The sequence below is a fragment of the Trichomycterus rosablanca genome, chromosome 17, assembly GCF_030014385.1.
Source record: "Trichomycterus rosablanca isolate fTriRos1 chromosome 17, fTriRos1.hap1, whole genome shotgun sequence".
NCBI lineage: Eukaryota > Metazoa > Chordata > Actinopteri > Siluriformes > Trichomycteridae > Trichomycterus > Trichomycterus rosablanca.
In genome coordinates this window covers 8,926,034-8,949,965 of record NC_086004.1, presented here as the reverse complement: position 1 = coordinate 8,949,965, position 23,932 = coordinate 8,926,034, and the positions used below count along the sequence as shown (strand labels likewise).

The window sequence follows — 23,932 nt, the reverse complement described above, 5'->3', positions numbered from 1 at the left end:
GTATCCTGAAGGCGGTGCCGTGTATCAGGATGACAATGCACCAATACACACAGCAAGACTGGTGAAAGATTGGTTTGATGAACATGAAAGTGAAGTTGAACATCTCCCATGGCCTGCACAGTCACCAGATCTAAATATTATTGAGCCACTTTGGGGTGTTTTGGAGAAGCGAGTCAGGAAACGTTTTCCTCCACCAGCATCACGTAGTGACCTGGCCACTATCCTGCAAGAAGAATGGCTTAAAATCCCTCTGACCACTGTGCAGGACTTGTATATGTCATTTCCAAGACGAATTGACGCTGTATTGGCCGCAAAAGGAGGCCCTACACCATACTAATAAATTATTGTGGTCTAAAACCAGGTATATATACAGTACAGGCCAAAAGTTTGGATACACCTTCTCATTCCTGTGGTTTTTCTTAATTTTTTTAAATTTTCTACATTGTAGATTAATACTAAAGACATCCAAACTATGAAGGAACACATGTGGAATTATGTAGTAAACAAAAAAGTGTTAAACAAACCAGAATATGTTTTATATTTTAGATTCTTCAAAGTAGCCATCTTTTGCTTTAATGACAGATTTGCACACTCTTTGAAATTTTCTCAACCAGCTTTATTAGGTTTCCACCTGGAATGGTTTTCAATGAATGTTTGTGCCTTGTCTAGAGTGAATTTTTGGAATTTGTTGCTTTTTTAATGTATTTGAGACCATCAGTTGGGTTGTGCAGAGGTAGAGTTGGTAAAATATAAAACATATTCTGGTTTGTTTAACACTTTTTGGTTCACTACATAATTCTTCATAGTTTGGATGTCTTCAGTATTAATCTACAATGTAGAAAATAAAAATAATCAAGAAAAAACATTGAAGAGAAGGTGTGTCCAAACTTTTGGCTGGTGTGTCCAAACTTTTGGCCTGTACTGTATATATATAAACTTTAATAAGTGAGCTTGTGTGGCGTGAACCCAAGTTCTGGGGGGTTGAATCCTGGGCTGGGCTCGCAAGTTCAGAGAAGGCAGATGGTAGAATGTAAACTTAGCTTTTGGGGGGCACATATCAGTTAATGCCATTCACAAGGTCGGATAAATAGGAGGATTGTGTCATGATGTCATAGTGTTTGTTTGTTTGTTTATTAAGATTTAACGTCATGTTTTACACTTTTGGTTACATTCATGACAGGAAACGGTAGTTACTCATTACACAAGATTCATCAGTTCACAAGGTTATATCGAACAGTCATGGACAATTTTGTATCTCCAATTCACCTCACTTGCATGTCTTTGGATTGTGGGAGGAAACCGGAGCACCCGGAGTAAACCCACGCAGACACGGGGATAACATGCAAACTCCACACAGAAAGGACCCAGACGCCCCACCTGTGGATCAAACCTTCTTGCTGTGAGGCGACAGTGCTACCCACTTAGCCACCGTGCCGCCCCTGTCATAGTGTTAAATGACACTTTGTGATTAATTCCTGATCTTAAAACCTACAGCTTGTCTGTTTGACTTTAAGTTGGGTTATAACATGATTAAACCATTGGGAACTCAAGAGTGACCCCTCATTTGCTTCAGCTGTGATGTGTTATATAAACACCACCCAGAGAGTCAAGTGTTCAAGGTATGATTTAACTCTAGTAAAAACTAAGGAGCTGTCACAAAAGCTGGAGAGGAAATCATTTCATTGCACCAAATCAACAGGTGTAAGAGGATTTTTAAGACCTTGACCATTTCTATAGATGCCATTGGACTTATTGCCCAGAAGTTCCAAACTTATGGAACAGCAGCAGTTCCACCTGGCTGTGGGAGAAGGGCTAACATTTTGTCCAAATACCTTAGCATTGTCATCAGGACAAAAAAAAAGTATTACTGCAAAAGACTTACAGGATAACAACAAATATTCTGTCTCCGTTTACTGTTTCATTACTCTGTTCTGTTTCATTCAGTTCAATGCACATCGATATAATGCCTTTTATGGTAAAGGGGGGTTGAACATTTCCGATTGCAAATGTACATACACTTATGTGTAAATACTCGTCACTTGGTCTAATTCCTAAAAACAGGTCTGGATCCCATCATCCTTCTTCTTCTGGACATAGGCTTGTGCATATCTTATAATGATATACCAAATATAGCAGCTTTGAACTAAACCTCCATAAGCACAGTAGGCAGCAGGAGAACCTCTGTCAGTACCACTTCTGTCAGATGAAGTAGCAGGACCATTCCGGTCTGTGCTGTGAATAGGAATTGCACATTTATCATCCACATCATGAACTTTGCAAGCAAGCAAGTGGCTCAATGTTGAGATAGAAGCTTGTGCGTGTGTGTATGTGTGCACAAGGGTGGGGGCTATGAGGCACAGAGGCAAAAAGGGAGATACTATGCCACCATTCAAGCCAGGGGCTTTTTTTTCTGGAGTGCCCGCCGGTTGCATTTGTCACGTCCTCCTTTCATGTCACCACTCGCCACCTGCTCCTGAAATTCCTGAACATTTTCTGAAACCTTCCAGCGTCCTTCTTCATTTGCTCTGCCTTGCTCCCTCTCGCTGGCCCCAGCCACTCGGCTCCGCCAGCTGAAAGAAAACCAAAGAAAGATTGCTCCTCAAGCTTTCTTTTAGGCTCTGTTGTTCAACAACCCCCCCCCCCTCCCATTCATGTTCTACTGTGCTGCATTTGAAATTAGTCACACACACACATATACGAACTTCTAGGAAGATTGATGCATAAGCCATATAATCAGTACTGTGTTTAGTACTAAGAAACTAATGCCCTAATCGCGTGTGATTTATGTACAATTATTGTATATGGAGAATCAGCTACACCCATCGCTAGCAGGTGTATAAAAGAAATTACACTGTGGAAACAGTTTGGGGAAGACACTTATCAGTGCACAAAACAAGATCCATAAAAACAATGATCTTGTCATGGATGAACACCAGTGGCCTGCGGAGAGCCTTGACCTCAACCAACATCAATCCAAAATCTGTTTTAAATGAACGAGCATAAACACACACCAAAATATGACACACTTTGAAATCTTGTGGAAAGCCTTTGCAGATGAATAGCAAGGAGTATATGCACAACTGTTTAACTTAATCTTAAGATTGACCGCTTGTATGAATGGTTTTTTGACTCAATTTCTAAGTCAGGAAAATGGCCTGAAGTTGGTGATTGTATGCCTCTTGGGTCAGTCTAAAGTCTGAAGCGTATTTCACAAGCCATGCTATAGCATCAAGATGATAATGACTATAGACAACAAGCATTTGAAAGACAGGACCCTTAAACTCTTTTTAATTCATAATCCAATAAGTGATAGAACAAAAAAGTCTGTACATTAAAAGTAAATATAAAAGATATATAAATAAAATACAGCAGTATATACAGATTTACAGGGGTTGGACAATGAAACTGAAACACCTGGTTTTAGACCACAATAATTTATTAGTATGGTGTAGGGCCTTCTTTTTGCGGCCAATACAGCGTCAATTCGTCTTGGAAATGACATATACAAGTCCTGCACAGTGGTCAGAGGGATTTTAAGCCATTCTTCTTGCAGGATAGTGGCCAGGTCACTACGTGATGCTGGTGGAGGAAAACGTTTCCTGACTCGCTTTTCCAAAACACCCCAAAGTGGCTCAATAATATTTAGATCTGGTGACTGTGCAGGCCATGGGAGATGTTCAACTTTACTTTCATGTTCATCAAACCAATCTTTCACCAGTCTTGCTGTGTGTATTGGTGCATTGTCATCCTGATACACGGCACCGCCTTCAGGATACAATGTTTGAACCATTGGATGCACATGGTCCTCCAGAATTTGTCCTCTTTCGAACTCTGGTATGTCACCCATAATGTTGTGTGCATTGCAATATTTTGAGCAAAACTGTGCTCTTACCCTGCTAATTGAACCTTCACACTCTGCTCTTACTGGTGCAATGTGCAATTAATGAAGATTGGCCACCAGACTGGTCCAATTTAGCCATGAAACCTCCTACACTAAAATGACAGGTGTTTCAGTTTCATTGTTCAACCCCTGTATATTGTTCTGTAATATGTGGCAACCTGTTTTTGTTCAATCTTACTCAAAGGCATCAATAATAAGTCAATAATTTATCAACCGTCCTTTCCAGGTCAATATAACAGTGGGTCCAGTTCACCAGGAAACACAATCTGTAAGGCAGGAATACCTTGCACAGGGTATAGATTGGCTACCAATGAAGATGGTCGCTTTTGTAAAATGAGAAAAGAACCCAAGTGCGAATGCTTAATCAAAGTAGAAAAGAAAAAAAAAAAGGACAATTACAAATTAAAGAGGTGGCCAAAATAATAAAAACAAAGTAACAAATGAAAGACATGAAAACATCCACAGCTTGCAACTGAGAAAGTGGATAGAACAGGGATAGTGCAGAACAATATGACAGGCTGTTCCAGCTGTCTGTGGCAAACCTGTGAGCCATGGGTAAATATGCTCAATTATATTGTAAGTTTTTTAAAACATGCAATTTTGTTTTATTTTTGGTGCCAGGTTAAATATTCCAGGGTTGAAACCGTCATTCATGTTGAAAAAGATTTGCGATTAAGCAAGCACTGTATTTCTGACAACACATATGTAAACACAAAACCTCAGCAAAATCTCAATATTGCACAAACAAACCCACAAAGACAGGTCACACAGGAGCAGAGTCGTGTTTGGAGGCCTTTGGGGAAGAGTAGGGTTTTATCTGTCAGTGCTCTGACGGTGCCGCCATCGGGCCCCATGTTCACCTGCTGCTGCACAGAGCGGAGACCAGCTGCCACCTTCAACACCATCCTCTCATTCTCTCCCGGCCCGGCTGAATTCAGAACTGCACCTCAGTCTCAAAGCGCAAATGGTGCAGAACAAAAACGACAGTGCGCTGCCCAGGCCCCTACCCTCTTTCACCGACCCCAGCATGGCATTGTTGCTGCCGAAAGCTATCTGTCAACAGACTTTTGCTGACCACCCATGAAAACGCATTGAGAAAACCAGCTGAGGAATTTCTTAGGGCCCAGGCTTGGTTAACCAAAACTAACAAAAGGTGACCAGGATTTAGGCCAAAAGCAGGTGTAAGCATTCGCATGATAAGAATCATGTTCACTCTCTTGGGGAAGAAAAGAGATACATAATGATTCAGAGTGGAAGCACTTATACTGAAATTCAACGCACCTTTGAATGTTTTATGGCAGCAACGTTTAAGAAAAGATGAAAGAGAAAAGCAAATTATTTAAGAGGCTAAAATATCAATGCGAACGTCTTTAGTGCCTTAACTAATTTAGTAAAAGATTATGTGAGTGGTTCAAACAATTTATTACAATTATAAAATTACTGTTGTAAGCACATGTTACACAGTGCATACATTTTCAATTATGTTTCTGTAATACATACTTAAAAGTTCTTAAAACATAATGTGATGTCAGGATTGACATGCGTTTCTACCATATTGTTTGTAATACTTGTAATAACTTTATTTGTTAACATTATTTATTTAAAAAAATCAAGACATTTTTATTCCATGGCTTCAGAAAACATCAGAAATAGGTCATTTCAAGACTCTACATGGACATTACATTAATGTATTAATGTATTAATTCATCCCAGGTGTTCAACAAAGGGCGGCATGGTGGCTTGGTGGGTAGCACTGTTGCCTCACAGCAAGAAGGTCCTGGGTTCGATCCCCAGGTGGGGCTGTCCAGGTCCTTTCTGTGTGAAGTTTGCATGTTCTCCCGGTGTCTGTGTGGGTTTTCTCCGAGACCCCCGGTTTCCTCCCACAGTCCAAAAAGTGAGGTGAATTGGAGATACAAAGTTCTCCATGACTGTGTTTGACATTAAATTTGTGAACTGATGAATCTTTGTAACAAGTAACTACCGTTTCTGTCATGAATGTAACCAAAGTGTAAAACATGATGTTAAAATTCTAATAAACAAATAAATCGAGGTCAGGGCTCTGTGTAGTTCACAGGAGTTCCTACACACAAAACTTGTTATATCACATCTTTATGGACCTTGCTTTGTGCATAGAGCACAGTCCTGCTGAAAAAGGAAAGGGCTTTTATAACAACTGTTGTACATATTTGTAAGAGTTGCATATAATAGATTATAATTAACATTTTTACTTGATAGAAACAGATGAGGCTAAAAAGAACCTGAAACCAAACAGAAGTTGTATCTATGAGTGTGAATGTGGGAAAACTGGTGGAAACTGACACATCAGAACATTCAGTTGTTCAGGGATTTCGGTTCTGTGCCTTTTACACAAAGTTTGTGAAGCTGCACATAGACTTTTAGAACAAAGACCTTCTAAATACATCTAAATCTACAACCAGTCTAACATTTGTAATAGTTATTTTCACTTTAAAGTCGAGCTTAGAACCTGTATAACAATCTATTAAATGATGATTCTTATAAGTATAAATAAAAATGCTGCATATCTTGGTCACAATTAAACCACTTTAATAAGCAGGTAAAAAAAAACAGCCGTTTCAGATGTGTGCCCGTAAGTTCTAGCTTAACTGAAGGTAAAGTGTAAAATTAATAAGCTCCAGCAGAGGGAGACAAAACCGGTAATTCTCCTTTTTTAATATTAAATCGTGGTGTTATTTTACTTGCACTTCCAGAGGGATTTTGTTTTTTTGCCATACATAATGAAGTTTATAAAATATCTAGATGAAATTTAAAACAGCTTAGTTTACAAATCCTTTAATTTATGCAGTTTAATGCTTCCTTCTTGTAATTCTTCCGCTGCTTGCTCCAGCTCCATTCTGACATTCAGAGCTGAAGACTTGCATGCAGGACCCCAGCAGTAGTGAGCTAGTTGTAATTTACTGCATAGGTTTACATCCCTCATGCTAAAACACACCAGAGCCCATCACTTTACTGCTATTGTAAAAGCTTACAAATTTTTCTAAATGGCTCTAATGATAAACTGACTGCTAATAAACATTAAGTTTGCTGTTGGGGTTCATCTTGTAACCATTAAAGACAGCGTTCCACCTCCCATGTATGCCATAAATTCTTATTCTATCGATTAATAAATAAATAAATAAAGAACACCTGCACCAAACCAGCAAATATCTAATCCCAACCATTTATATGAATGCAAAAGGCTGTGCTGATTTGAGGCCCCCTTTACACACCTTTCCTGAAAATTAGAAACACAAAGTTTTCCTATTTCTCATTTCCAAACCAACACTTCTCTAGTGTTGATGATGCATTTTAGCATGACCGAGCTCAGTCTGGCTCATCTTTGCCACTGGGTGGCGCAGTAGACATTGATCTCAGGTTCAACATCACTAGAGGGTACTGGTGAGAAGCACAAACCTTCTCATGGCGAAGTTTATCATCTCCTCAGAAGGATATTACTGCCGATCCAGATATGTATTCACGGAAGTCCACAGACACATTTAGTAAAGAACACACCTTCAGCACGAAAACAAACAAATCACCTCTAATTAGGTTAAATGACAAGATGAGTGGTAAACAATATATGGATATTACAATGCGCTTATTTCCTTTATGAAAATGCTTGTTTTATAATGTAGTTAATATGTACAAAGCTGAAACAAGTTAAGTGACTTTACCTGTCTGAACTTGGCCCTCACGTTCTGCATGTCTTCCTGAAGGTTTTCATATTGTGGGTCTTCATATGGAAACTTCTGGATTATTCCAAGCAGAGACTCAACTGCCTTTAACCTTTTCCTGAGGGAAAATTTAAATGAGAAACTCAATGCGATGGAGGGAAATTGTTCACAAACCAGCATTAGTTGACTGTTAACCATTAACTAAAAAAGGTAAAGCATCCCAGTTTTAGAATCTGTAAATGTTCACCAATTACTAAAGGTAGTTAAAGAAACAAGAGAATGCATATTTAAAAAGAAAAACACTTAGTACCTAGCAGTTCGTTATAACATTGGATTAAACAAATAGCTAATCAAATTATACTGGTGTGGGGCGCTCGGGTAGCACAGCAGTAAAACACGCTAGCCCACCACCACTGGGGATCTTGAGCTCTGGAGTTACAATCTCAGTTCAGCTTTCGGCCCGTCATTTTACTTAATGTGATGCACCTATTAGAATGTCTGTGTCTGTGTGTTAAAACTGCCAAACCCACTAATTGCGAGGTATGTCTACACTGACATACTGATTAAACATTGTTTCAATAACAGGTGAGTAAGAGTTAAAATTCTGAATGAAATGTTGTTGACATGCCAGATACCCTACCTTTCTTTACCATCTGTGGCATTTTGAAAAAGACACTTCCATGTGAGGGCAAAGCCATGATAAAAAGAAACCTGCAAAGATATTACAGAAAATTGAACAGTTCATGGACTCATTTAGTAATGAGAAAGAAAAGACATGAATTTAAATGTAAATCTAGCTTTGACCTTCCTCATTAGTTTTAATGTGGAGCACGTGTCCATGCAGGATTAATCACAGACATAACACGTACAAAACAAGAAAAGCAATAACCTATTCTTTAAACATCTTTTTTACTTTTTAAATACTTTTTAAACATTATCTTTAGTTACTGTTTAAGGATTACCTGGGTAATAGATAGATAGTCTTATACTTTGTTGCTTTGAGACAATGTCCATTGTAAAAAGCGCTATATAAATAAATTTGACTTGACTTGATACTTCCTGTTCAGTGAGAAATGTTATTCTCCTTTACAATACTTTCCTATAACACTCCAAGGAAACATGTAAAAGAATTGTGTAGAAATACCCTCAGAAATAAGCACACAGATCATTAGATTAAAGCCCAGTGAGGGAGCTAGCTCACTGCCACGGTAAAATCAAATCGCGACCATGTTTTTTTCCATTATATACAGTTACTCTATAAACTATTTGCAGTAATATGTGTGATAATTATGCATACCTCAGCTGAAAGTTTAGCTCCATGAAGCATGCCATGGTTTCTGCCCTCTATTGTTCCCTGACGTGTCCCCTCTTCAAATCCTTCATGGTATCCATCAACATGGAACCTGCAGATGTAAAGAAAAAGATTTGTAAACCGTAATAATAATATAATAATTATATATATATATATATATATATATATATAATATATAATAACAAATAGATACATAAAAACTGTTCTGTCATGCTGACTCAGCTTACTCACACGGAACTTGTGTTTGTTTGTTTGTTTATTAGGGTTTTAACGTCATGTTTTACACTTTGGTAACAAGTTTAATGTCAAACACAGCCATGGACAATTCTGTATTCCCAGTTAACCTGGCTGCATGTCTTTGGACTGTGAAAAAAAACCCACGCAGACACCGGGAGAACATGCAGAAAGGACCCGAGCCGTCCCACCTGGGGATCTTAACCCAGGACCTTCTTGCTGTGAGGCGACAGTGCTACCCACTTAGCCACCGTGCCACCCTGGCTCAGTGGGTAGCACTGTCGCCTCACAGCAAGAAGGTCCTGGGTTCGATCCCCAGGTGGGGCGGTCCGGGTCCTTTCTGTGTGGAGTTTGCATGTTCTTCCAGTGTCTGCGTGGGTTTCCTCTGGGAGCTCCAGTTTCCTCCCACAGTCCAAAAACATGCAAGTGAGGTGAACTGGAGATACAAAATTGTCCATGACTGTGTTTAGCATTAAAATTTGTGAACTGATTAACCTTGTGTAATGAGTAACTACCGTTTCTGTCAAGAATATAACCAAAGTGTAAAACATGATGGTAAAGCACTGTGATTTCAACAGCACTGTGAAAACATGATTTCAACAGCACTGTGTCTACCGTGGAAACCTTCAGGTTCTTGGGAACTACTATTTCCAATGACCTAAAGTGGGAGGCCAACACCAACTTTCTGCGTCAACTGAGGAAACACGGTTTGCCACAGGAGCTGATGAAACAGTTCTACACTGCAGTCATTGAATCTGTCCTGTGCACATCCATCACAGTGTGGTTCAGTTCAGCCACAAAACAGGACAGATGCAGATTGTGGTGGATAGAGCGGCAAAAATCATCGGTGCTCCTTTGCCCACCCTCCAGGACTTATACACAACAAGGACCAGAAACCGGGCAGAAAAAATTATCACAGACTTCTCACACCCTGGACACGAACTCTTTAACCTCCTACCCTCTGGCAGGCGCTACAGAGCCCTGAACACAAAATCAAACAGACACTAACAGTTTCTTTCCAAATGCCATCAAACTCATCAATAACAAGAATTGAACTGCTGTTTACATGCCACACTGCACTTTATACATGCTGTATAATACCGTAACTGCATCTTACCTTACTCAACTATTTATTTTACACTATTTTTATATTTTCTGTACATATGCAAATTCTGCTGAACATGTAAATTTGTACATTGTCTACATAGTCTTGTCTGTATATTGTATTGTTTGTAAATTGTAGTGAGTCTACATAGTCTTGTCTGTATATTGTATTGTTTGTAAATTGTAGTGAGTCTACATAGTCTTGTCTGTATATTGTATTGTTTGTAAATTGTAGTGAGTCTACATAGTCTTGTCTGTATATTGTATTGTTTGTAAATTGTAGTGAGTCTACATAGTCTTGTCTGTATATTGTATTGTTTGTAAATTGTAGAGAGTCTACATAGTCTTGTCTGTATATTGTATTGTTTGTAAATTGTAGAGAGTCTACATAGTCTTGTCTGTATATTGTATTGTTTGTAAATTGTAGAGTCTACATAGTCTTGTCTGTATATTGTATTGTTTGTAAATTGTAGAGAGTCTACATAGTCTTGTCTGTATATTGTGTTGTTTGTAAATTGTAGAGAGTCTACATAGTCTTGTCTGTATATTGTGTTGTTTGTAAATTGTAGAGTCTACATAGTCTTGTCTGTATATTGTGTTGTTTGTAAATTGTAGAGAGTCTACATAGTCTTGTCTGTATATTGTATTGTTTGTAAATTGTAGAGAGTCTACATAGTCTTGTCTGTATATTGTATTGTTTGTAAATTGTAGAGAGTCTACATAGTCTTGTCTGTATATTGTGTTGTTTGTAAATTGTAGAGAGTCTACATAGTCTTGTCTGTATATTGTGTTGTTTGTAAATTGTAGAGAGTCTACATAGTCTTGTCTGTATATTGTGTTGTTTGTAAATTGTAGAGAGTCTACATAGTCTTGTCTGTATATTGTATTGTTTGTAAATTGTAGAGTCTACATAGTCTTGTCTGTATATTGTATTGTTTGTAAATTGTAGAGTCTACATAGTCTTGTCTGTATATTGTATTGTTTGTAAATTGTAGAGAGTCTACATAGTCTTGTCTGTATATTGTGTTGTTTGTAAATTGTAGAGAGTCTACATAGTCTTGTCTGTATATTGTATTGTTTGTAAATTGTAGAGAGTCTACATAGTCTTGTCTGTATATTGTGTTGTTTGTAAATTGTAGAGAGTCTACATAGTCTTGTCTGTATATTGTATTGTTTGTAAATTGTAGAGAGTCTACATAGTCTTGTCTGTATATTGTGTTGTTTGTAAATTGTAGAGAGTCTACATAGTCTTGTCTGTATATTGTATTGTTTGTAAATTGTAGAGAGTCTACATAGTCTTGTCTGTATATTGTATTGTTTGTAAATTGTAGAGAGTCTACATAGTCTTGTCTGTATATTGTGTTGTTTGTAAATTGTAGAGAGTCTACATAGTCTTGTCTGTATATTGTGTTGTTTGTAAATTGTAGAGCGTCTACATAGTCTTGTCTGTATATTGTATTGTTTGTAAATTGTAGAGTCTACATAGTCTTGTCTGTATATTGTATTGTTTGTAAATTGTAGAGAGTCTACATAGTCTTGTCTGTATATTGTGTTGTTTGTAAATTGTAGAGAGTCTACATAGTCTTGTCTGTATATTGTATTGTTTGTAAATTGTAGAGAGTCTACATAGTCTTGTCTGTATATTGTGTTGTTTGTAAATTGTAGAGAGTCTACATAGTCTTGTCTGTATATTGTATTGTTTGTAAATTGTAGAGAGTCTACATAGTCTTGTCTGTATATTGTGTTGTTTGTAAATTGTAGAGAGTCTACATAGTCTTGTCTGTATATTGTATTGTTTGTAAATTGTAGAGAGTCTACATAGTCTTGTCTGTATATTGTATTGTTTGTAAATTGTAGAGAGTCTACATAGTCTTGTCTGTATATTGTGTTGTTTGTAAATTGTAGAGTCTACATAGTCTTGTCTGTATATTGTGTTGTTTGTAAATTGTAGAGAGTCTACATAGTCTTGTCTGTATATTGTATTGTTTGTAAATTGTAGTGAGTCTACATAGTCTTGTCTGTATATTGTGTTGTTTGTAAATTGTAGAGAGTCTACATAGTCTTGTCTGTATATTGTGTTGTTTGTAAATTGTAGAGTCTACATAGTCTTGTCTGTATATTGTGTTGTTTGTAAATTGTAGAGAGTCTACATAGTCTTGTCTGTATATTGTATTGTTTGTAAATTGTAGTGAGTCTACATAGTCTTGTCTGTATATTGTGTTGTTTGTAAATTGTAGAGAGTCTACATAGTCTTGTCTGTATATTGTATTGTTTGTAAATTGTAGTGAGTCTACATAGTCTTGTCTGTATATTGTGTTGTTTGTAAATTGTAGTGAGTCTACATAGTCTTGTCTGTATATTGTATTGTTTGTAAATTGTAGTGAGTCTACATAGTCTTGTCTGTATATTGTATTGTTTGTAAATTGTAGTGAGTCTACATAGTCTTGTCTGTATATTGTGTTGTTTGTAAATTGTAGTGAGTCTACATAGTCTTGTCTGTATATTGTGTTGTTTGTAAATTGTAGTGAGTCTACATAGTCTTGTCTGTATATTGTGTTGTTTGTAAATTGTAGTGAGTCTACATAGTCTTGTCTGTATATTGTGTTGTTTGTAAATTGTAGAGTCTACATAGTCTTGTCTGTATATTGTATTGTTTGCAAATTGTAGAGCTAACAACAGCCGGAAACAAATTCCTTGTGTGTGTAAACATACTTGGCGAATAAAGCTGATTCTGATTCTGATGTTAGCTATAAGATAAACTATATCGGTTTCACACAGTTTTTATTTATTATTCCAAAATTAATGCTGTATGAAACACGTTAACTCCAGTTAACGAAAGCTTTTAAGGTACCATCCAGTTTAGCTTAATTATCGTAATACAACTTTCAACTGCAACACTCACCATCACTATGATATGATTGTACTTGTTAGTCCATGGAGAATAATGTGGTTCCACACAATTTACAAAACAAAATAAAGAAGTATAGACCACCGTGACTCTATTGCATTAGTTAGCTAACACACGACCATGTTTTCATGCACACCGTGTTTAATACAGTTAGTCTTTAATATTTAATCATGTTTATCTATATAGAACACGGTGGTATTGCTAAACTCGTTAGCTAGCATTAGCTTGACACAAAATTAGCACTATGTTGGTGTTTAATGTTTACCTGTCGTCAGCCATTAGAATTGAGTCAAACAAATCTTCTGTGTGTGAAATCTCCTCCATTTCCGTTTAAAACACAATCATTTAGCGTCAGAAACGATTCTGCTGTTACTTATTCACACCACAAACCAAACAACCCCACCGAAATGAGAACTTCTTCTCTTGTGAAGAATACAAGGATTTTTGTGACTGTCGCCACCATGTGGAATAAACCGCTTCTCACAGTTTTCAGTCAGTCAGTCTGTCTGTCTTCTTCTTCTTCTTTTGGATTTATGGCGGTTGGCATACCAACTTTAGGTGCATTCCCGCCACCTACTGTACTGGGGTGTGAAGCGAGACTTCAGGATAATGTTCTGTTTGATACCCTAAATGAATTGGTACATCCCTATATTCTTTAGAAACAGAATAATTTGCTTATGTATCAGACTCATCCCTGTCCCTTGAGTCAGTAATTCCTTTAAAGAAAATTCCTTAATACCTTTTGTCCTAAGTAAGTCTAATAGGTGTTGTCTTTGTATAGCATGTTCCTCACAATGAAGAAGTACATGTTCTGGAGTCTCCCTATTCATGCAATATCTACAAAGCCCTGTTTCATGTTTCTGAATGAGATGTAGTGATGCATTCAATAATGTGTGACCTATTCGTAACCTAGTCAGGACCACTTCTTGTCTCCTCCCATATCCCTCTATTGTACCTGAACTTACTGTATCTTAGGTTGGATATTATACAGATGTCTGCCCTTTTTTTCTTGTTCCCACTCACTCTGCCATAGATTTTGTACATGTCTCTTAATGAGTACTTTCACCTCCGTCTTACTGAGAGGAATTGCCATTTCACATGTGGATCTTTTCAAACATTGTTTTGCTATCCTATCAGCTGTTTCGTTTCCATCTACTCCCACATGTGCTGGTACCCAAAGGAATTTCACACTTATGCATTGCATTTGAAGTTTAAACAATGTCTGGTATATTTCCAATACTAAATCCAGCCTGCAAGACGACTGCCCAGTTCGGAGACTAGTGAGAGCAGCTAACGAGTCTGAACAGATTACTAAATGCATATGGCACACCTCCTCAGCTCAGCCCATTGCAATGCCAACAGAATTGCCACAAGTTCAGTGGCAAACACTGAAATATTATTTGATAACCGCCTCCCTATATTGACCTGAAATTCAGGAATGAAAACTGCTGCTGCTGTAGTTCCACTATTTGGGTGCTTAGATCCATCTGTGTATACTTGCAGTACACCACAGTAGTACCGAGCTAAATACTGGTCTACCACTATAGAGTCTGCTGGCCTATCTTCCTTTACAGATAATTTTTTATGTAGTGTTAAGTCTACATAAGGCTCAGGAAACAGCCAAGGTGGAGTCACTGGCATTGGTACTGTCTTGCAAAACTTCAAAATCCGCAGACCCATGCTCTCAGCTTCCCTTTCACTCAAATATCCAAAGCTCCTACTAACATAGTGTAATTGGTCCATACCTTCCTGTACAACACTTGCCACTGGATGACTTCTATCATGCCCTTTTATATTGACCCAATATACTGTTGATAAAGCTATTCTACGCATTTTCAATGGCATTTCCCCTGATTCTACCTGTAAAGACACAACTGGTGATGTTTTGACTGCCCCAACACACATTCTCAGAGCCTGAGCTTGTATTACATCCAGTGTTCTCAAATTTGAGACAGCTGCTGATCTATATGCCACACACCCATAGTCAAAAACAGATCTAATTAATGCTCTATAGATATACAGAAGTGAAGATCTATCAGCCCCCCCCAGTCACATCCTGCCAGACATTTGAGTATGTTTAAGCCATTTTTGCACTCATCCCCAATTTTTTGTATATGGGTTTTCCAGGTTAATCCATCCACATACTTAAAAATCATATGACCTTCACTTGCTCCAGCTCCTGCCTATAATCTGAGACCCAAAGCAGTAGTTTTAAGTCTGTCTGTCTGTCTATCTCTAGATAGATAGATAGATAGATAGATAGATAGATAGATAGATAGATAGATAGATAGATAGATAGATAGATAGATAGATAGATAGATAGATAGATAGATAGATAGATAGATAGATAGATAGATAGATAGATAGATAGATAGATAGATAGATAGGCCCACCCTTTGCAGCTATAGCAGCTTCAAATCTTCTGGGAAGGCTTTCCACAAGGTTTAGGAGTGTGTTCATGGGAATTTTTGACCATTCTTCCTGATGTTGCACAGGTGGCATCCTATCACGGTACCAAGCTTGAATTCACTGAGCTCCTGAGAGCGACCCATTCTTTAACTTATGTTTGTAGAAGCAGTCTGCATACCCAGGTGCTTGGTTTTATACACCTGAATTCAATGATTTGGATGGGTAAGCGAATACATTTATATAGACAGATAGATAGATAGATAGATAGATAGATAGATAGATAGATAGATAGATAGATAGATAGATAGATAGATAGATAGATAGATAGATAGATAGATAGATAGATAGATAGATAGATAGATAGATAGATAGATAGATAGATACAGGGGTTGGACAATAAAACTGAAACACCTGTCATTTTAGTGTGGGAGGTTTCATGGCTAAATTGGACCAGTCTGGTGGCCAATCTTCATTAATTGCACATTGCACCAGTAAGAGCAGAGTGTGAAGGTTCAATTAGCAGGGTAAGAGCACAGTTTTGCTCAAAATATTGCAATGCACACAACATTATGGGTGACATACCAGAGTTCAAAAGAGGACAAATTGTTGGTGCACGTCTTGCTGGCGCATCTGTGACCAAGACAGCAAGTCTTTGTGATGTATCAAGAGCCACGGTATCCAGGGTAATGTCAGCATACCACCAAGAAGGACAAACCACATCCAACAGGATTAACTGTGGACGCAAGAGGAAGCTGTCTGAAAGGGATGTTCGGGTGCTAACCCGGATTGTATCCAAAAAACATAAAACCACGGCTGCCCAAATCACGGCAGAATTAAATGTGCACCTCAACTCTCCTGTTTCCACCAGAACTGTCCGTCGGGAGCTCCACAGGGTCAATATACACGGCCGGGCTGCTATAGCCAAACCTTTGGTCACTCGTGCCAATGCCAAACGTCGGTTTCAATGGTGCAAGGAGCGCAAATCTTGGGCTGTGGACAATGTGAAACATGTATTGTTCTCTGATGAGTCCACCTTTACTGTTTTCCCCACATCCGGGAGAGTTACGGTGTGGAGAAGCCCCAAAGAAGCGTACCACCCAGACTGTTGCATGCCCAGAGTGAAGCATGGGGGTGGATCAGTGATGGTTTGGGCTGCCATATCATGGCATTCCCTTGGCCCAATACTTGTGCTAGATGGGCGCGTCACTGCCAAGGACTACCGAACCATTCTGGAGGACCATGTGCATCCAATGGCGGTGCCGTGTATCAGGATGACAATGCACCAATACACACAGCAAGACTGGTGAAAGATTGGTTTGATGAACATGAAAGTGAAGTTGAACATCTCCCATGGCCTGCACAGTCACCAGATCTAAATATTATTGAGCCACTTTAAGGTGTTTTGGAGAAGCGAGTCAGGAAACGTTTTCCTCCACCAGCATCACGTAGTGACCTGGCCACTATCCTGCAAGAAGAATGGCTTAAAATCCCTCTGACCACTGTGCAGGACTTGTATATGTCATTTCCAAGACGAATTGACGCTGTATTGGCCGCAAAAGGAGGCCCTACACCATACTAATAAATTATTGTGGTCTAAAACCAGGTGTTTCAGTTATTTTGTCCAACCCCTGTAGACAGACAGACAGACAGACAGACAGACAGACAGACAGACAGACAGACAGACAGACAGACAGACAGACAGACAGACAGACAGACAGACAGACAGACAGACAGACAGACAGACAGACAGACAGATAGATAGATAGATAGATAGATAGATAGATAGATAGATAGATAGATAGATAGATAGATAGATAGATAGATAGTGTTTCTTTTCGCCCAGAGAATCAGATGAAGCGGTAGTAAAAAAAAAAAGGTCTAGTGGATAAATGAAAAAAAGTCTTCTTTGAGCTCTGTGTTGCACAGTTAACAAATGGATAGATTTTATCGTCGTAAGACATTTATCGATATTTATAAAATTATTAAACCTGTACATATCAATGTATTTGTACTGTTCAGTTAAAGCTTACATTTATTTTAAATGGCAAAGCTCTAAAAATATATAATGTGCACTTATGCCTGTTTTGCGTTTTGCGTGGATTTAATTTTGATTGGATGTATTTGCCATTTCAATCACCCATTATGACGTTTTTAGAAACTTGTAAAAATAATTTTACAAAAGCATTTAAACCTTTTATTCAATACTTTGTAGAAGCCAACTTACAGCTACAAGTCATTTGAAACCTTGAAACCTTTTAGGCTTATCACGATTTTTTGTTTGGTCTTTGTGACTACTGTTGCGCATACTCAAAAATATACGTTAATAAAACTAAATGCAGTTTTAGTGGTTCACCAGTAGATGGAGACATAATATCAACAAATGTGGTCCTGCGGACATTCCCTGTAAACTCACACGTGGTTCATGACATTGTTTTAAAGTTGTATGGATGTAGTTAGAAAATCGAATTTAACAATTTTGGAGGGGTGTAAAATTGTTGTTGTAAAACGTTTTATAGTAAACATCCAACAACATTAATGCAATTCTTGTAATTTGTAATATTCTACGATCTGGCAGTCAATTTAACATTAAAGTATTTTTTGTCTATTCCTCGAATATTAAAAACAGGTAAATAAATAATATTAAATAAATCCACTCTGGCGTATACTCACCTTTAATTGACATTCCTATATAATTACTAAACATATCCAAAATGATTAACTATGACGTTAAATGTCCATATGGCCCTAATAATATTCTTGCGTTTTTTAATAACATTGCGAGTTTTAATTATACAGTTACATTTATTCAGTTTTAAGCAATTTTACATTACAGCAATTAGCAGACACTTTTATTCAAAGCAACTAACACTTGTTACTGAATACTGTGCGAGCAGTTAAGGGTTAAAGCCTTGCTCAGGGTTTCAACAGAGGCAAGTTGGCAGTAATGTAGCTTGAACCAACGACCTTCTGATTACTAGTCCAGTACCTTAACCACTGAGCTATCAATGTCCTATCTTACATATTACCTCACTTTGTCAAAAATAATAATTAAAGGAATGAAAAGAAGAGAAAATTAGTCATTTTTACCAAACGTGTTTATTGATAGCAACAAGAAAGGTAGAACCTGTTGGGAATTTGTTGGTAAGCTGGCACCAATGTCTCATCGTAAATACAATGTTGTGTGTTGGTTGTGTGATTACATGTGTGTTGTGTGCAAATACATTTCATAATTACAATTCATGCCATTCCAATTCTAATGGCACTTGACTTGCTGTAGACATACTAACTACGTACAGAGTGTTGCCCGTATGTTTTTAATTTTGTTTAGTTTGTACTACATATATATTAAAAATATTTCTATAATCAGCATTGCAGTAAGTGATTATTGTGAGGAGTTTCACAAGGTCTTCATGTCCACATGGTTTCCTTTTGTACTATGGTTCCTTCAACCTACCAAAAGCATGCAGAGGACATATTGGCTACACTATAACACACTCAGTCAGTATAAGTGTTTAAATGTGTGTCTTCTGTTTGCATGTTTCTGAGTGACAGCAGACCAACTGACTCTTACTAGAATAAAGGCATTAGTAAACAGCAGTTTTACCTGAGTTAGATGTGTCTTTTTATGAAATGTCCCATAAACACAAACAAATCCATAAAAAGGCTGGAAGTAGAAGATAACATTTAAAATGTGTTTTCAAAAGGTAAACCTTTAATATAATTTTTTGGCATCTTCATTAAATGCAGCCACAGATAAATGCAAGTACAAATTCCAGTCATCACAAGATGTATAAAACTTTTACAATAATAATCAGAATCTTTACATTGCAGTAAAGTTTATCATCAGAAACATATAAATCTAAACTGAAGCTGATGCAAAACAGAAGACTTTTTTTAGCCTTAACATTTGGAGATGTTTACATCAAAGCTCTCTAACCCCATCATCAGTCATGGAAATTGATCTTTGGGAAATCTGATCCTCCTCTTGCCATCGTCTGTGAGTTCTGTCTGTTCATTTGGGCTCTGCTTTCAGGCCAGGCTGGTACCGTTCAGCCTCTTGCCTCTGCATAGGAAATTGATCTTCAAGTCAGATCTTTTGATGGTCTCTATGCTATTCTCATCTTTTGTTAAAACTTGGGCTTTGAATGACAATCTGGGAGATCTTTCCAAAGGATTTCATGCTATTTGCTTGTACACCTAAGTGAAGATCCTGTTCTGGGTCAACTGGAGAATGCACTTCTGTTGAGGTGTATTCTGCAGGGTCTTGTGACAACATATTGAGCATGGGCAGAAACTGTGAAAGGGCACTTTGCCGTCGGTTCTTTCCACCACCCAAGCTTACAATGGTTCCATGTTTGCCTGACATGTAAATGTTGTAGCCATCTGGTAGAATTTGTTCCAGAAACAAGCAGTCATCCTTAACAAAGATGTGCTATAGGGAAAATGAATGAAATGAAGGGGCAAATAATGAATAGAACCAATAGATGAAATAGCAAACATATGCAGTGTGTCATATAGTATAAAATGTATATATCTTACTGGCCTATTTTATTAGTTGTGTGTTCACTTTAAGTTCTTAGACTACTGTTTGCTGTGTACATACAAAAAGCCAAGGTTGTTCCTCTTTGCTTTCATTCAGATTTTTGCTATGCAAACTCAGCACAGGACAAAGGTTGCAAAGATGACGTCAATAATATTTGGCCAATTTTGTCATTTTCTTATATTAACTAAAACAGTTTTAGAGTACAGGACATGTATAATAATAATAATAATGAAGTTTCTCATGCTGATGATATTTAGTCCTGCTCTTCAGGTAATTTAAATGAACCTTTGAAATCTAACTGTTGAACTCTAATAACCTTGGGTAGTTTGAACACAAATAACTAAAACTGGTAACAGTTATGTTACCAGTATGTAGAAAAGGCATTATTGGTTTGAAATAGCCTAAAGACATTGTATGTGTTTGTTGTGCCAGATGTGGTTGTGTCCTAATGTTTTTTTTTTAATAACTTAACATAGCACAACATATAAAAAAGTAACACTGCAACATAGTGGCACAATGTCCTAACTGTTGTCCTTAAATTTGCCCTTAACTTTGTTTAGCACAAACAACAAAAAGGGTTTATATTTCATCATAAATATCTAAAACTGAACCCATGTGACATTTGTAGTGCAAAAAGGTCAGTAGCCATCCTCCAAATGGATTTATTTTATTTCCATATCATTTCATTCTTCTTGTTTAAAGTTATTAACAACTTAACAAATCTAATAATATAAAGTAATATCAACAGTACATATTTTACTATAAGCCAAAATATTGTAAATATATTCTCATAATATTTTTAAAATGTTTTTTAGAAACTTATTACATGTAGAATTTCCCTAAATGTCTACTCTGACTACCCCAGAGACTGATTTAATCTGGTGTAAATGTGTGTTGCAATGAACTTTGTCCATGTGTGTAATGGACTCACCACAACTCTGACCAAAGTAAAGTTATTAGAAGTGAATGAATGAATAAGTAAGCATTTGGAGTAATGATTGGGGCATTCATACCTCTAAAAATTGTAAGACTTTGGGGTGCAAAAGTGCTATTTTATGTATTAATTAAACTATTAAAATATGTTAACAAAACAAAATTTAAAATCACATATGAGTAATTAATAACTAAATATCACTACATTTAATAGATCAAAGATGGCAAACGCAGATACATGTATTGATTTTGATTATTTTAAGAACCATTTTTAAAACCATATTTTCTGTAATAAATCATAAATCCATTTGTGTAGTTTTAAATACAGTTTACAGTTAGATAGACCTTTCTAAAAAGTCAAATAGAGAAAATCAACATTAACTATTTTATAATCAGAAAGGTTGTGTTATGCCAGAGTTTTAAGCAGGAAATTATAAGAAAAAATGACAATTCATTAACTGCATTCAGCAGATGCTTTTATCCAAAGAGACTTAGAGCAATGGAGAACTAAGAGCCTTGCTCTGGGGCCAAACAGCTGCAACTTGGCAGTGGTGGGGCTTGAACCAGCAACCCTCTGCTAGTCCAGTACCTTAACTACTGTGGTATAAACTCGAAAGTGCATTTAAATAAAAACGCCTTCTACTAGATAATAATTCAGTTTCTTCTACTTTATAGCCCACTGGCTCTATTGGTGTTGTAGTGTTTTTGCTTATAGATACAAATTGCCAAATCTGACCCTTTTAATAACAACAAATTTCTAGTATCAACCATGTGTTCAAAAATGATCACCCACAAAGCTTAATAACTTACTGAGCCGTACAGTTTCCCGTTGGCTTCCATGCACAGATACTGGGAGCTCGCAACACCTTTAATAACCACATAACCAGTACCGACGCTGCGAATCTCCACCAAACCTGAAAAAACAAGAGCCACACAGTTAACTCACTGCAGTACAGATTCAAAATCACTTCTAAATTAAAGTGTAAGTGTGACCTGATGTACAAGATGCGCAGTTTCGTGGTCCGACAAAAACTTTAATAGAATGGTCAATATTATATTTGTTTAAAATGGTCAAGATAAAAAAAGACCCTTTAAGCACAAAGTATCTCAAAACAAAGGGAAAAAGTCTTTGTCAGACATCAGTGAAGACCTTTTTTAAAGTGCATAAAACAGTTACTTTAGCCTACTGTTATTTAATGTACTTACGTCATACCTGTAAACGTCACATTAAACCACACACTTACAGTAACTCCAGTCGCAAAGCTTCACACACACCCATTAATTCACTTACACATAGGGGCAGTTTTTAATAGTCAAAAGACGTGTTCGTTGTTTTCGAGAAGTAAAAGGAAACTGAAAACCCGGAGGAAAACCACATGGTACTCCTTACAGACTCCAAACAGGCAAGAATCAAACCCAGGTTCTCAGAACCCATGTCTGGCACCCATGTCTGGTCTACAAGCTGCACTGTCCAATCACACAGCCCAGTCAATTTGTACGTTTTATTTAATAGGTTTACTAGATACAGATAGACTAGATACAGATAAGTCACCTGGAGTCAGTTCTCATGAGGTCAAGCCACAAAGTTGTAGAACTTTGTGTAACACTCTTTTTTTGCAAAAAGAAAAAAAAAAAACATTTTCAGAAACCACAATAATCACATGAAAGCAGTAAAACAATGTGTGTTCCCAAAATTACGTCAAATAAAAAGAAGAGTTGCAGAAATCACTGACACCCCAAAATATGGCATGTGTCCTTTAAAGATGTGTACAAACATTTGATTTTAACTACTCACATTCCAAAGAAGGCTCTATTATTGTGATACACTATGGAACCTTTTTGGTACTACAATATATTGTATGCTATATAGGCCTACAGACTTTGTTCTGCTTACTTACTGAGCGAGGTCTGCTCATGCGATCCTCCGATCTTTCCGTCTTGTCTGATCTGCAGGTGCAGTCCGGGTTTGGCTGCGTACAGGTGCCGCAGGCGCACAACTTCACCCCAGTCATTGGATAAATGTGGTCCTGAGTCTGCCAGTAAAACATCGATCCAGCACACTATAAGAATAATGGCTAGCAGCATGTCTCTCTCTTCTCTCTCTGTGTGTATTCCTGGTAACGAGTGGTCCAACACGATGCTTTATACACACCACTGTCTGATCGCGATGGTCTGCCCTGTTTCAGACTTTTCTGGTCTAGTGCAGTAGTGCAGTAGACCTGGCGCATGTGACCCTTTAAATGCTTCTGTTTATAAGTCAATCGATAAGCCGTTTCCCCTTTTTGTGAATTCTACGAACGGGATCTGGAAATCCAACAGTTGACGAGGATTGGACACACACACACAAACACAGAAATAAACTTGACTTTTAGAGGTTATAGACTATACCTGGATGTACTACATGGCTGTATAATTATTTTTATTATTTTAGTTTGACTAATTTATTCACTGATTACATTTATGCAACTTCAATAACATTTTAATGCTGGTCAGTGTCACAGTGGGGTACTGCACCACCCTGAAACGCATTAAATTAACATTTCTTAACTCATTTACACCCAAGAGAATCATTTAAACGTTTAATAGCCCTTAACAAGTTCTTTAATAATGCTAAAATAAATACTGATTTTTTTCCTTGCGTTTGAGAGGGGTTAATGTGTGAACTGATTAGTTAAATGCTTAACAAAAACACTCTATTTAATCTTTTTGGCACTTTAAATGTTTTGCAACATGCATGATTTCAAATGTTATAAACAATAATGTATGCCAAACTCTTTAGAAATCTAAATGTCAAAATTGCATTGGCACAGTGGTGCAACTGGTTGAGTGGTTCTGAAGGTCTCAGTTCAGTTCTCACCTTTGGTCACTGCTGGATTTTGTCCAGTCCAACTCCACA

At 37.3% G+C, this 23,932-nt stretch overlaps 2 protein-coding genes across 4 annotated transcripts; both read right to left on the bottom strand.

Annotated features, from left to right (window-relative positions):
* Positions 1-1,896: 1,896 nt before the first annotated feature.
* On the bottom strand, positions 1,897-13,560 carry lto1 (LTO1 maturation factor of ABCE1). Of its 2 annotated transcripts, none has more exons than XM_063012634.1 (6): positions 13,417-13,560; positions 8,891-8,996; positions 8,234-8,304; positions 7,594-7,711; positions 7,334-7,432; positions 1,897-2,570 (listed from the first exon to the last, which is right to left on the bottom strand). In XM_063012634.1, exons 1-5 carry the CDS (start codon positions 13,473-13,475, stop codon positions 7,361-7,363), a joined length of 426 nt encoding a protein of 141 aa, XP_062868704.1. In that variant the 5' UTR covers positions 13,476-13,560; the 3' UTR covers positions 1,897-2,570; positions 7,334-7,360. The 2 variants fall into 2 exon arrangements, with proteins under 2 accessions (XP_062868704.1, XP_062868705.1); XM_063012635.1 differs by lacking the exon at positions 1,897-2,570 and adding an exon at positions 5,340-6,046.
* A 5,077-nt stretch (positions 13,561-18,637) lies between these two features.
* Positions 18,638-23,310, bottom strand: fgf19 (fibroblast growth factor 19). 2 transcript variants are annotated; one of them, XM_063012956.1, is made up of 3 exons: positions 22,935-23,310; positions 21,847-21,950; positions 18,638-19,992 (listed from the first exon to the last, which is right to left on the bottom strand). In XM_063012956.1, exons 1-3 carry the CDS (start codon positions 23,119-23,121, stop codon positions 19,678-19,680), a joined length of 606 nt encoding a protein of 201 aa, XP_062869026.1. In that variant the 5' UTR covers positions 23,122-23,310; the 3' UTR covers positions 18,638-19,677. The 2 variants fall into 2 exon arrangements, with proteins under 2 accessions (XP_062869026.1, XP_062869027.1); XM_063012957.1 differs by having other exon boundaries at positions 22,931-22,996.
* Positions 23,311-23,932: the final 622 nt, after the last annotated feature.